Here is a 13,328-nt window from a genome sequence, read left to right as displayed (position 1 = left end):
GGGTTGGCGGGGAAAGGGTCCTAGCTCCCTTTGGGAGAAGTTGACCCGAGGTTTTGCCTCCTGCTCCAGCCCTCCCCCCTCCTGCACAGAGCCCTGCCTGCCCGGCCAGTGGGTTTACCCCGGGGCTAATCCGACAGAGGTGGGTCTCAAATCACTCGTGAGACTGGGCACCTGGGTGGGGGTGGGGGAGAGGCGGGAAAAGGAAGGAGTGAGTGGCTAAGGGAGGGTCTGGGGAGGGGGCCCAGCATGGCAGTGACTGGTGCCACTCAGCCTGTGCTGTCTCTGCTGCAGTCCTCCCAGAAAAAGAGCTGCGTGGAAGAGCCTGAACCCGAGCCTGAAGCCACAGAGGGTGACGGTGATAAGAAGGGGAATGCAGAGGGCAGCAGCGACGAGGAAGGGAAGCTGGTCATTGATGAGCCAGCCAAGGAGAAGAACGAGAAGGGAGCGCTGAAGAGGAGAGCAGGGGACTTGCTGGAGGTAACTGCTGCCTGCCTAGGGCCTGGGCCCCCCTCAGCATTCCCCATGGAGTATCCCACAAGAGCAGGGCTTTGCTTCAGAGGTGCCCAGTCTGAGAGGTAGATCCAGCCTCTAGCTTGGGGAGTCCCCAGCTGACAAAATGGGACACAGAAGTCATTTCAGCTAGTAGGGCTGGGGAAGGACTGGGTGTCAGCCTGGGAAGGAGGCCCGGAGGAGAGGAGTGGGTGGCTGATGGCCTCCCTCTCCAGCCTCAGCCCGCTTCCTCTGTCGATCCTGCCTAGGACTCTCCTAAACGTCCCAAGGAGGCAGAAAACCCTGAAGGAGAGGAGAAGGAGGCAGCCACCTTGGAGGGCGAGAGGCCCCTTCTTATGGAGGTGGAAAAGAATAGCACCCCCTCTGAGCCTGGCTCTGGCCGGGGGCTTCCCCAAGAGGAAGAAGAAGAGGAGGAGGAAGAGGAAGAGGCTGCCAAGGAAGATGCTGAGGCCCCAGGCATCAGAGATCATGAGAGGTGAGTGAGCCCCCTGACCCCTTGGCAGCTGGACTAGTGGGGGCTGGTCACTCTCGGAGAGGAGGATGAAAAGGGCCTGCAGTGGCCAGCCTCTGGGGAGGCGGGGTGGGCTCTCCTAGGAGACTGGCACTGGCTGGGGCAAGGCCAGGCCAAGGCCACACCATTAACCCTTCTCCCCTCCAACCCTCCCTCACAGCCTGTAGCCACCAATGTTTGAAGAGGAGCCCCCACCCTGTTCCTGCTGCTGTCTGGGTGCTACTGGGGAAACTGGCCATGGCCTGCAAACTGGGAACCCCTTTCCCACCCCAACCTGCTCTCCTCTTCCACTCACTTTTCCCACTCCAAGCCCAGCCCATGGAGATTGACCTGGATGGGGCGGACCACCTGGCCCTCACCTCTAGGTCCCCATTCGCCTATGATCTGAGTCAGAGCCATGTCTTCTCCCTGGAATGAGATGAGGCCATTGTGTTCCTTCCGCTTGAAGCTATTTTCCAGGCTTCTGCTGGGGCCTGGGACAACTATTCCCACCTCCTGACACCCTTCTCCCACTCTCCTAGGCATTCTGGAACTCTGGGTTTGGATCAGGGGTAGGAATGGAAAAGATGGAGCATAAACAGCAGGGTGGGCTTGTGGGGCCTGGGAGGGGCAATCCTCAAATGGGGCATAGGGACAGCACAGGAGGGCAGCCTCCTCCTGAGCTCCTGTCCCCTGCTACACCTATTATCCCAGCTGCCTAGATTCAGGGAAAGTGGAACAGCTTGTAGGGGAGGGGCTCCTTTCCATAAATCCTTGATGATTAACAACACCCATTTTTCCTTTTGCCGACCCAAGAGTTTTGGGAGTTGTAGTTAATCATCAAAAGACTTTGGGGCTTCCTAGTTGTTTGGGCCAAGGACCTGAGACCTGAAGGGTTGACTTTACCCATTTGGGTGTGAGTATTGAGCATCTGTTCCCCTTTAGATCTCTGAAGCCAGAAATGGGATGCTTGGGAAGACCCCTAGCTGTCCTTTTCCCTCTCTGCACAGTGCTCAAGGCCAGCTTATAGTCATATATATCACCCAGACATAAAAGAAAAGACACATTTTTTAGGAAATGTTTTTAATAAAAGAAAATTACAAAAAAAAAATTTTAAAGACCCCTAACCCTTTGTGTGCTCCCCATTCTGCTCCTTCCTTCCCCATCGTTGCCCCCATTTCTGAGGTGCACTGGGAGGCTCCCCTTCTATTTGGGGCTTGATGACTTTCTTTTTGTAGCTGGGGCTTTGGTGTTCCTTCCAGTGTCATTTCTCATCCACATACCCTGACCTGGCCCCCTCAGTGTTGTCACCAGATCTGATTTGTAACCCACTGAGAGGACAGAGAGATATAAGTGCCCTCTCCCGCCCTCTTCCTACTGGTCTCTCAATGCCTCTCTACAGTCTCGTCTCTTTTACCCTGGCCCCTCTCCCTTGGGCTCTGATGAAAAATTGCTGACTGTAGCTTTGGAAGTTTAGCTCTGAGAACCGTAGATGATTTGAGTTCTAGGAAAATAAAACCCGTTGATTACTATATTGGATTCTGACTGATTCTTTGGGGCATATTGGTTAACTGAAGACAGAAAGTGGGGTAAGGGAATGCAAATGATTTCCAGATCGTCTCAGATTGAGGTAGAGGGTGTCAGCCTCCTCCATTCTTAGGCATTTGGAAATCCAAACTTCTTGTGGGCAGAGTCCTAGAATAAACCACACCATTCATTCTACCTTTCCTGCCCAGCCACTGTTTAACGCACCTGGATGAGGTTTTTTTTTTTTGTTTTTTTTTAAAAAAAGGGTTTGCATAAGAAGTGGGGTATGGGAGGATGCCAGTATCGGCCACAGCCCAAGATGAAGTGGGAGTTTGGAGGCTGATTGTATAAACAACTTTGACCCCAAAGGTCAAGTCAAATAATAGTATAACCCTTTCTCCTTGCTAATGCTACCTGCCACCCTTAGCTGGTGATGGGGTGGTAGGGGGAGGGGGTTGGTAGGGTGAAATCCCGATAGTACTCCCCGAGTTAAGTAGAATGACTGGCTTAGATCATTTCTGTTTCCTTCCAGATCTGACATTTTGTAACTAGATCGGCTACTAGCATTGGAAGGGCCCACGTTTCATCCCTTCCTCTAGAAAGCCTACAGGCAGATTTTGAATCTGCCCTGCCCCCACTCCAGCAGAGAAGGTCAGGGAGAGCATTGGCTGTAGCCCTGTCTGGTAAGGGCGGCGCTTCGCCTTGAACAGGAAGCCAGAACCACCTAGAAAATGGAGCCGCCTTCTCTAGAAACTACAATTCCCAGCGGCCTCCACGCAGAGCATGCGCGGGAATGTGCCAGGCGGGCCGCCCTAACCAGCTTGCCTTTCGATTCCCAACATGCTTCATGGTGTGTTTTGGTTTCCTTGATTTCCTACCCCGCCAAACTTCCTGTTTCCAGCTTTCTAGCGGCGGACTGCAACTCCCAGCATGCTGAGAGATCAGATTCGTGGTTGAGCTGCCGTTTTACACTTGGACTACATCTCCCACAAAGTCGACGGGCGTGGCAGGGGAGGGGACGCTGAGGGCCCATGTGCTGAGCAGCCGAAGTGCCGCGGAAAGTGGAGGTGAGGGCCGCCCGCCCCAGAGGTGCTCATCCGAGAGGCAGGTGCGGGAAGAGCCTAACCTTTTCCCTGCCCATGGCTCAGTCGCCTCCCCAGGGTTTCTTTGCACCGAAAGTTTGGAGCGGGTGGGTGCTGAAGATAGCTAGGCCTTGACGTTGTCTGGGATGAGGCTGGTGGGGGAAGCCTTTGGAACCGTGACCTGAAAGGGCAGACTTTCGACCCCGCTATATTGCACGGCGCCTCCAGAACATGCAGGGAAAGCCCCACTGCGGGACGCTCACCAGCAGCATCTCCAGATTGTGAAGGGAAAGAAGGGAATGATATCGGGGGCATGCAAGCTGCTCTGGGCTGGGATGGTTCAGACCTGGAATGACTGAGGTGAAGGGACTCCTTGCAGCAATCACGCGGGAGGCTTGGGTCTTAAGATTGGCCCTGCTCCTGTCAAACTTTATGAACCAGGGTAGTCACTCCGGCTTTCAGGCCTTGATTTCCTTGTCTATAAAAGGGACTTTATGATGCATCTGGCAACCTCACCTCCCTCACTGGGCAATGTGAAGACCAAATGCCAGCAATGAAATTCCCAGCATTAGGTTTGTCATATAGTAGTCCTCTCTAAGCATTTGTTGAATACTCAGGAACACTAGGCCAATCAGCATTAATTGGAAATAACAAGGTTTTTTTTGTTTGTTTTTGTTTCTTTTTCCGAAAATAACATCAGGGCTTTATACTGAGAAGTATAAAGAAGAAAAATGACCCAGTATCTCACTGTTCAGATAACCCGTTAATACATATTTTTAAGTGCACATGGTTAGAAAATGCAAACGTTATTATGGGAAGAAGCAAAATGGAATTAACAGTCCTCCCAAACACTTCCTCTCCCCTAAAACAAGTACTTTGGTTTCTTGTTTCCTTTCCATAAATGTGACTGTGCTGGACTATATATTCATATACCCCAAAGGGATACTACTACTCACATTACTTTGCACCTTGCTTTGTTAAAATACTTAAAATAATCTAAATGACACCCACAACCCTGTAAATTTTGTGGATGATGAAACTGAAGTTCAAAAGTTAAATTGCCGGCTGGGCGTGGTGGCTCATGCCTGTAATCCCAGCACTCTGGGAGGCCAAGGTAGATGGATCACCTGATTTCAGGAGTTCGAGACCAGCCTGGCCAACATGGTAAAACCCTGTCTCTACTAAAAATATTTTTTAAAAAATTAGCGGGTCGTGGTGGCACATACCTGTAATCCTAGCTATTAAGGAGGCTGAGGCAGGAGAATCACTTGAACCCGAGGGGCAGAGGTTGCGGTGAGCTGAGATCATGCCACTGCACTCCAGCCTGGGTGACAGAACAAGACTCCGTCTCAAAAAATAAATAAGTGAAGTTGCCTAGTGTCATACAGTAAGATGATGGTAGAGCAGGGAGTAGAACCCAGGTGATCTGACTTCCCTGTCCAGGGCTCTTTATGCCATTGTAGTATCTTTATTTGTCTTTGAAGAACCTTATAGATAAGGTTCATTTTTATCTATAAAATGAGGTTAATGGTGACTTCTTCATTTGGTTGTCCTTAGGCTTAAATGAGATACAGGAAAGCACCTAGCATTGCACCTGGGAAGTTGCAAGTATTCAGTAAACTGAAGCACTTACCATTTATGTCTTCAGTTCATTCACTACCTCATTAATTGAGAATTGAGTGGTTTAGAGCACATACTTAGTTGGGAAATTTAGGACTCAGTAATTCTAGAGTCTGGCCTTGGGTCTTTTTCCTTTAGAAAAGGAGCTATCTTAGGGAGGAGTGGTTATTTCCTGTCTTAGGACAGGAATTGTAAGTGGGATAGGGACATTTTAACCCCAGTTTTTATTTCTGCTACCTATTTGTTCATTTCACTGACTTACAACTGCCTACCTTTTGGCCGTATGCCAGCATTCCATCCTCTGTTTTTTTCCCATCTGGCTGTTCATACATTGATTTAATAAGTATTTCTTAAGCACCTACTAGGTGCCAAGCTCTGGATTCATGAACTTGAGATAGATAACATGGCCCTTGTCCTTAATGAATTTTTTTGGACTTTGAAGTCGGATATATGTGGGTTTGAATGCTGATTCTCCAATGTAGTAACTTTGTAATCATAAATAAGTTACTTGACCTTTCTATTTCCTCATCTATAAAGATGATAACCTCTTGTGAAGATTCAATGTGATGAGGTCCATTGAGCAACAGACTAAGTGCTTTAAAAAATGTTCCTTTCCTTGCCTCTTTGCTCCCGTTTCTATCCATCTACCCAGAGCTAACAAGGAAGATTTCTGAGCATTTTGCTGGCAAAGGGATTTCTTACAGCCTCCAGGCATGCGTCTTTCTGCCCTACTGGCCTTGGCATCCAAGGTCACTCTGCCCCCCAATTACTGCTATGGGATGAGCCCCTCAGGCTCCTTGGCAGACAAGAGGAAGAATGCCCCATGGAGCAGGCGGCGCCCAGTGGTTGTGGAACCCATCTCTGATGAAGACTGGCATCTGTTCTGTGGGGACACGGTGAGAGCCTCATACAGGGCATAGAGTGATGGGGAATCTCCTGGGCAAGGATCCCCCTCCCTAACCTTCGTATCTTCCCACAGGTGGAGATCCTAGAAGGCAAGGATGCCGGAAAGCAGGGCAAAGTGGTTCAAGTTATCCGGCAGCAAAACTGCGTGGTCGTGGGAGGGCTGAACACAGTAAGTGGAGAGAGAGGATGGGGAAGCTTGGGAAGCCCGTCTCATCCGTCCCTCTCCATTCCAAGCAGCGCAGGGTGGCAGGAGACTGGCTGAGGGGATGGTGGCATTACTGAACCTTCTACTTTTCAACTTGGGCTGAATGTGCTGAGTAGCAAGGGCAAACCCCTTTCACACCCCTTGTTTTCTGACACTCCCCTCTCTTGGACAGTATTACCGCTACATTGGCAAGACCATGGAATACCGAGGAACCATGATCCCTAGTGAAGCCCCCTTGCTCCACCGCCAGGTCAAACTTGTGGATCCTATGGACAGGCAAGCGACAGGGCTCTGGGCAGAGGGTTTCTCACCCTCTGGGTCCACAAAGTGCTGTCCAATGGGAATGATGGGTTGGATGCTCTGGAGATTGAGAGGGACCATCTCATGGACATGATTCCCTGCGGGTAACCCCAACACAGAGGTGGAGAAACGCGGTGGTAACCCTGGTGTTTTGAACCCTTGACTCTGCTTTTGGGTTGGAGGGTGGCAGGAAACTGGCTCATAGGCCAGGCTCACCTCTTCTATCCACCAGGAAACCCACTGAGATTGAGTGGAGATATACTGAAGCAGGAGAGCGGGTACGAGTCTCCACACGATCGGGGAGAATTATCCCTAAACCCGAATTTCCCAGAGCTGATGGCATCGTCCCTGAAACATGGATTGGTGAGTGAGGGGCAGGAAGGTCAGGGGTGGGTGCTAGGAGTGAGAGTAGGGGATGTTAATGAAAGTTGGCAAGCCCTCCCACCCATCTCCTTTCCTCTGGCTTAACAGATGGCCCCAAAGACACATCAGTGGAAGATGCTTTAGAAAGAACCTACGTGCCCCGTCTAAAGACACTACAGGAGGAGGTGATGGAGGCCATGGGGATCAAGGAGACTCGGAAATACAAGAAGGTCTATTGGTATTGAGCCCAGGAACAGCAGCTCCTCCCCAACTTGTGTCCCAGCCTTGAAGGCTGAGGCACCTCTTTTTCAGATGCCAATAAAGAGCAGTTTATGAGTCCTGTGTACAGCTGCTGTGAGATAGAATGGCACCCCTAATCCCAGCACACTCTCCGGGACTGAAGGAAAGGAGCTTCTTCCCTGAGTTTATGAGAGAACCTGGATGGAAGTTAGCTGGCCTTAAGGCAGCCCTCCCAAGGGGCAGGGCCTGCAGATTCTGAGTTGGAGGCCAAAGTGGGGTAAAGAAGTCCCCTCCATGGAGATCTGTGAGTAACAGAAGCTGTCACCTACACCACCTGCTAGGGAGGCCAGTGGGGAGTGGCGTGTGAGTCCTAACTGTAGCACCCTTGCAGCAGTGCCACAGGGAGGGTGCGCGTCTCCTTTTATCTACCTACAGAAATGGGAAGGAAACAAAGATTTCTAATTTTTAATAAATTAAAACTTTACACTGTATTACATAATCCATGGAGGGAGAGAAAGGGGATGAAACTGAAGGAACCACGACTCAGGAGGATGCAGGATGCTGCTTCTCTGTATGAGGTGTACTCTGCCACTGTGCTATCTGGGCACTTTCAGATGATGGGGTCTGAGATGTGTCCTGAGGCTGCATCAGCTGTCTTCAGTCTCCAGAATAGAAAGAGCCTGACCCAGGGGCATCTTGGTGGCCACCAGAACCAGGTTTCTGGGAGAGAGTTCAGGACTGAAGATGGGCAGGAGCTCAGCATGGAAACCTGGAAGAAAGGGCTTAATCATAAGGGGAAGAATGAACCAAACTCACCCAGCCTCTTCTGCCCAGGCCTACAGGCACAGTCCCTTTTCCGCATGGGGGAGGATCCAGCTGGGCTAAGGAGACCCCATTCTCCATAAGGAACACAGGTTCCCAAGGCACTGACTTGGGAGGCAGTCCTCTTGCATTGTAGGTTCTCGATGCCTGGGAAGCTTGCTTAACATGCACCTTAGGGAGGTTCACCAGAGGCTGATTTGGTAGGAATCTTAATTTTTTTTTTTTCGAGATGGAGTCTCTGTCACCCAGGCTGGAGTACAGCGGTGCAATCTTGGCTCACTGCAACCTCTGTCTCCTGGCTTCAAGCAATTTTTTTTGCCTCAGCCACCCGAATAGCTGAGAGTACAGGTGTGTACCACCATACCCGGCTACTTTTTGTATTTTTAGTAGAGATGGGGTTTCACCATGGCTGGTCTTGAACTCCTGACCTCAATTAATCTACCCACCTTGGCCTCCCAAAGTGCTGGGATTATAGGCATGAGCTACTGCACCCCGCCTGGATTCTTAATTTTTCAACAAATCCCCTACTCCCAACCCACTAGTGACTCAAAGGTGGGGTCCAAGGATCACAACAGTGATTAGCTGGGCCCAGGAGACGTTGGAGCTGGGACTTGGAGAAGGAGTCCCAGAACCCCAGTCACCATAGTCCTTGGGTCCCTGCTGTAGGCCACCCTCACCCTGCTCCTGAAGGTACAGCAGCCGGTCCAGTAGAATAAGCGTCTCCACCAGTGGGGCAAGCAGTAGAGCCAGGCTGAAGAAGGCCACCACACGGTTCTCCTGGGCCTGGTGGGCCTGAAGGGCATCCAGATTCAGTGGCAGCTGGGGGTCCAGCCCCACTCGCTGTAGCCCCCGCTGCACATATCTGTGGGATCAGTCACATTCAGCACTCAGTTTGGTTTTAAGAACTGTCACCTCGCACTTAAACTTTGTTCCTAATTCCAACTTTGCTTTATTTTCTACCCTAATATGCGTTTTCACGAATATATATATATATATATTTTTTTTTTTTTGAGATGGAGTCTCACTGTCACCCAGGCTGGAGTGCAGTAGCATGATCTCTGCTCACTGCAAGCTCCACCGTCCATGTTCACGCCCTTCTCCTGCCTCAGCCTCCACAGTAGCTGGGACTATAGGCACCCGCCACCATGCCCGGCTAATTTTTTGTATTTTTTAGTAGAGATGGGGTTTCACCGTGTTAGCCAGGATGGTCTCGATCTCCTGACCTTGTGATCCGCCCGCCTCAGCCTCCCAAATATGTATTTTTTAAGACAGGGTCTTGCTGTCACCCAGGCTGGAGAGCAGCAGTGCAATCATAGCTCACTGTAGTCTCAAACACCTCAGTCCTCCCACATCAGCCTCCCAAGTAGCTAGGTCTACAGGTATGAGCTACCATGCCTGCCTATGTTTTTTTGTACAGAGGTATCTCTCTACGTAGCCCAAGCTGGCCTCTAACTCCCAGCCTCAAGCAATCCTCCTGCCTTGGCATCGCAAAGATCTGGGATTATAGGCATGAGCCACCATACCTGGCTGTGTATTTTTGAATGTTTCTCTGGCTGTGAGCTGTCTATCCAATAGTAAATTGATTTAAACATTTTCATCCAGTTCTGTCCAACTAGCCATATTTTTAGCATTTAAAACCCCCTTTTTTTTTTTTTTTTTGAGACAGTCTTGCTCTGTCGCCCAGGCTAGAGTGCAGTGGCACAATCTCGGTTCACTGCAACCTCCACCTCCTGGGTTCAAACTATTCTGCCTCAGCCTCCCCAGTAGCTGGGATTACAGGCGCGTGCCTCCACGCCTGGCTAATTTTTGTATTTTTAGTAGACATAGGGTTTCGCCATGTTGGCCAGGCTGGTCTCAAACTCCTGACCTCAGGTGATCTGGCCGCGTCAGCCTCCCAAAGTGCTGGGATTACAGGCATGAGCCACCGCGCCCGGCCAAAACTTCATATTTCTTTGTTAGTCTCCTGATAAAAGAGGGACAACTCTCTTAAAGAAATTTTGAGAAGGTACCCTGGTCAGAGAACTCCAAATCACTCCTCTGGGTATACTTAGATTTTCTTTAGGCTATGCTGAAAGTGAGGGCGGAAGATCTCCAGTTAGAAATCTCCCCTCCACTGCCCCCCACCCCCGTACCCCAACCTCACTCTTCAATCTTGAGCTCGTGGACCCTGGGGATACCCTGCACGCCTGGCCGACGGAGGTCGGGCCGGGCCCGTCGGATGACTGTCTCCAGTGCTGCACGGTAGCAGTGAGTTCGGAGGCCAGGGCCAGCTTTCTGTAGCCGCTCAGCATATTCCTCCAGGGCATGGCAGGCCCCCTCCCGAAGCCTGTAGGGCAGTTCATAGCCAGGCAGCCCAGCCACCCACTGACTCAGTGGGTAGCCACCAGGGTCACTCAGCTTCATGTAGCAGCAGCCCACTGAGGCCAGGGCCACCACCTCAGGACAGCAGGAGAAGTGCCTCAGCAAGGCAACACTCAGATCCCCACAGGCGTGGAGGCCTGTGAGCAGCAAGCGGGCCCTGCCCTGACACGGGTTCTCCAGTGGAAGCAGAAGCTCCTCACACAGGGCTGTGGGGTCTACCCACCTAACCACATGGTGTGGGGAGTGACGAGGGTTGGTTTGGACCACCTGTGGAGGCAGGAAAGGACAAAGGCAGATGGGAAGTCTGTTTGCTGTCCCTCGGCCACGTCAGGCCACAGGAAGGGATCTGTCCTCCATGTTATTCCCCAAGGAGGAACGTGGGAGATAAGCTGGGTGCGGGAGAGGGCTGGACCACAAGTCAGGAGATGGATAAATCCTGGACCTATCATTCACCATGTACATCTTTTCATCTCTGAGACCCAGTTTTCTGATTTGTAATGAGTCTAAAACCTGAGTGGCCACTTCACAGGTTGTGAGAAGTATACATTGGTGTGGAAAGCACTTTGTAAATAGAAAATAACTTTGAGATAAAGGGAGGCAGTGGGGAAGGGGGGACCTTGGGAAAGAGGTAATAGAAATTAGGGACCACACCACTTCAAGCTGAGAAATTTGAAAGATGGAATCCAGCCTCTGTGCTCAATTCCAGCCAAGCAGCCCCTCCTCCCACAGTCCAGGTGGCAGGAAGGGGTGGCCTACCTGCGGGTTCCTCTTCTCCTCTTTCTCCAGAGCCTGCAGAAGCTCCTGGTCCAGGCGCTGGGCTCTCTCCACCAGTCTCTGATCCCCTTCGATGCTCTTCACCATCAACCCCAGGCCAAGAGCCATGAAGCGGGAGAGATGGCCCTGGAGTCATGAGGAGGAAGATGGAAACAGCCCTGTTCAGTGCCGTATCCATTGTCACCCTCCCCAGGGGTAACCTGGACACCTGGGTCCCAGGCCCGACAGAAGGCTTAAATTTTACCCTACAGAACTTATTAACATCAGTGTGGCTTAAGTTGGTATATAACTCCCCCATTTAAATCTGACTGGCTTAAAACAAATTATGCAAAGAGAAAAAAAATCTACCCTGCTTGGTTCCACCGCTTCTTGACACCTGCCTCGCTGGGCCTGTGGCCCAATAACCTGCCTTCCAGGTGTTCTATCTCCCCATGACTCAAAAAACCAGTACATCAAGACTCTGGCTCACCTGGCCTGAGCCCACATCTACAACCTGGGTGCAGCCTGTGAAATCACTCAGCTTCTTCACCAACTGAAAGAAGAGGGAACAAAGGTCTCCTGGCCACTGGTTCTTGACTCCTGGGGCAAACACCCATAGTGAGAGTGGAGGAGACAAAGATGACAGAGAAAGATGGACACAGGATGCCCCGGATGTGATGACAGATTTGGAAAGAAAGATATAGGGGTGAGGGTGGAAGCACGGAGAGTGGACCTGATCCAGGTTCAGGCCCCCTCTCCTTGCCTTACAGGTCAGTGATTCAATCTCCCCTAAAGAACAAGAACCCTGCGTTAAGCCATGAGCGGATTATGGAGATTTGAGAACAGGAATGAGACTGATTCAGACCTAGCTACCAACTAACCCCACAAAAGGATGAAAAAGAACCCCAGCATCAAAATATGATTATAGTTATATCTGTTGAGGTAAAGGAATGTCTAGGGCCTCTGGCCTTGCATGTGAAGTAAAGGGCACATATCTTTGTAAGCCACGCTTAAGGAGTCCCTGGGTTCCCAGACACCACCCATGCTCCAGCCATCTCCTCACCTCTCCCAGCCTCCGGATCTCATGCTGCTTCTTGGGCCTGACATGTTTCCGGAATGGAGCTGTTAGTCGGGAGCTCTGGCTGGGGTTCTCCAGGAACTCTGAGGGGGTCTGAAAGCCAGGCGTCCGGGTAAAGGCCAGGGCACAGGCTGTGGACTTCAGGGCCAGCAGGGTGAGTGGCCACACTGACCTGTACCTGAGATAGTCCAGCCCAGGCCTCCAGTGAATAGTCCCATCGCATCTGAGTGCACCAGTTTACAACCCAAGGCCCGGGAAGACCTTATGAGACTCTCTGAGCAATATGCTCACTGCAGGGCTCAAAGCCTTGAGTTCCCCAGCACAGGGCCCTTCTAACCCATACCTGATGACCTCCCCTTCCCCAGGCATCCCCAGCAGCATTGTGGCCAGCTGTGGTGGGTTCAGTCCATCCAGTGCTTCCTGCCATGAGCAAGGGAGTGTGTCCCATAGGTTGTCTGTGAAAAATTCCTACAGAAGAAGGGGAGAAGCAATTAGCAAACTACTACCACTTCCATTCTTTCCCACCCCACTCTCAACTCCACACCTCACTGCCTGCCTCTTCCCAGCACTGCTGCCACATAGGGCCACTGTAACCGGCAGGTACCTCCTACTCAGCCAAGTCAGTTCTTCTCTGAAGTCTGCTCCAGCCTCCCCGACTCTGGTGGCTTAACTCTGTTTCCTTGGAGTCCAGATTGCATTCTGGACACACTTCTTTTAGCAATTTCTGCACTTATTTATGTCTATTTTCTCTATTAAACTGAATTTCTTAAGAGGAGGGATGGGATGGGATCTTCCCATCTGCATCCCTAACACCAGAGTGACTGACACACAGTATTAGTACATTACCACTTAGTAACCTGCCATTATACGTGCCAGACACTGGTGTCTTTTTATTCATTCATTTGTCCACCACAAATTCTGGGGCTGTGTTTTGGTTATACATCAAGCTCTATTGTAGGCTCAGGGAATACAACAGTGAACCTGAGACAAGATTCTGGCTCCTGCAGAGTTTACATTAAAAAAATAACTTCGGGCCGGGCGCGGTGGCTCAAGCCTGTAATCCCAGCACTT

At 51.0% G+C, this 13,328-nt stretch overlaps 3 protein-coding genes across 13 annotated transcripts in view; 2 read left to right on the top strand and 1 right to left on the bottom strand.

Annotated features, from left to right (window-relative positions):
* The window catches only part of HDGF (hepatoma-derived growth factor), a 33,742-nt gene extending 31,210 nt beyond the window's left edge, over window positions 1-2,532 (top strand). For 6 of the 7 annotated variants that reach the window (XM_011992814.1, XM_011992812.1, XM_011992813.1 and 3 more), the window contains 3 exons: window positions 292-477; window positions 759-985; window positions 1,182-2,532. In XM_011992814.1, coding sequence (XP_011848204.1) covers window positions 292-477; window positions 759-985; window positions 1,182-1,188 — 420 coding nt within the window. In that variant the 3' untranslated portion in view covers window positions 1,189-2,532. Of the gene's footprint in view, window positions 1-270; window positions 478-758; window positions 986-1,181 lie in introns of all 7 variants that reach the window. The other variant, XM_011992815.1, reaches the window with a different exon arrangement.
* Window positions 2,533-3,517: 985 nt separating this feature from the next.
* Window positions 3,518-7,342, top strand: MRPL24 (mitochondrial ribosomal protein L24). Of its 3 annotated transcripts, none has more exons than XM_011992804.1 (6): window positions 3,518-3,594; window positions 5,882-6,125; window positions 6,209-6,304; window positions 6,513-6,616; window positions 6,873-7,003; window positions 7,112-7,342. In XM_011992804.1, exons 2-6 carry the CDS (start codon window positions 5,943-5,945, stop codon window positions 7,246-7,248), a joined length of 651 nt encoding a protein of 216 aa, XP_011848194.1. In that variant the 5' UTR covers window positions 3,518-3,594; window positions 5,882-5,942; the 3' UTR covers window positions 7,249-7,342. The 3 variants fall into 3 exon arrangements, with proteins under 3 accessions (XP_011848194.1, XP_011848193.1, XP_011848195.1); XM_011992803.1 differs by having other exon boundaries at window positions 3,518-3,635; XM_011992805.1 differs by having other exon boundaries at window positions 3,559-3,716.
* A 339-nt stretch (window positions 7,343-7,681) lies between these two features.
* Window positions 7,682-13,328, bottom strand: part of RRNAD1 (ribosomal RNA adenine dimethylase domain containing 1) — an 8,811-nt gene continuing 3,164 nt past the window's right edge. For 2 of the 3 annotated variants that reach the window (XM_011992807.1, XM_011992806.1), the window contains 7 exons: window positions 12,601-12,725; window positions 12,243-12,435; window positions 11,670-11,732; window positions 11,183-11,326; window positions 10,209-10,693; window positions 8,743-8,927; window positions 7,682-8,012 (listed from right to left, as the gene is read on the bottom strand). In XM_011992807.1, coding sequence (XP_011848197.1) covers window positions 7,891-8,012; window positions 8,743-8,927; window positions 10,209-10,693; window positions 11,183-11,326; window positions 11,670-11,732; window positions 12,243-12,435; window positions 12,601-12,725 — 1,317 coding nt within the window. In that variant the 3' untranslated portion in view covers window positions 7,682-7,890. The remainder of the gene's footprint in view (window positions 8,013-8,742; window positions 8,928-10,208; window positions 10,694-11,182; window positions 11,327-11,669; window positions 11,733-12,242; window positions 12,436-12,600; window positions 12,726-13,328) is intronic. The other variant, XM_011992808.1, reaches the window with a different exon arrangement.

The sequence above is a fragment of the Mandrillus leucophaeus genome, unplaced genomic scaffold, assembly GCF_000951045.1.
Source record: "Mandrillus leucophaeus isolate KB7577 unplaced genomic scaffold, Mleu.le_1.0 Scaffold418, whole genome shotgun sequence".
Lineage (NCBI taxonomy): Eukaryota > Metazoa > Chordata > Mammalia > Primates > Cercopithecidae > Mandrillus > Mandrillus leucophaeus.
This window is presented reverse-complemented; position numbering and strand designations above follow the sequence as displayed.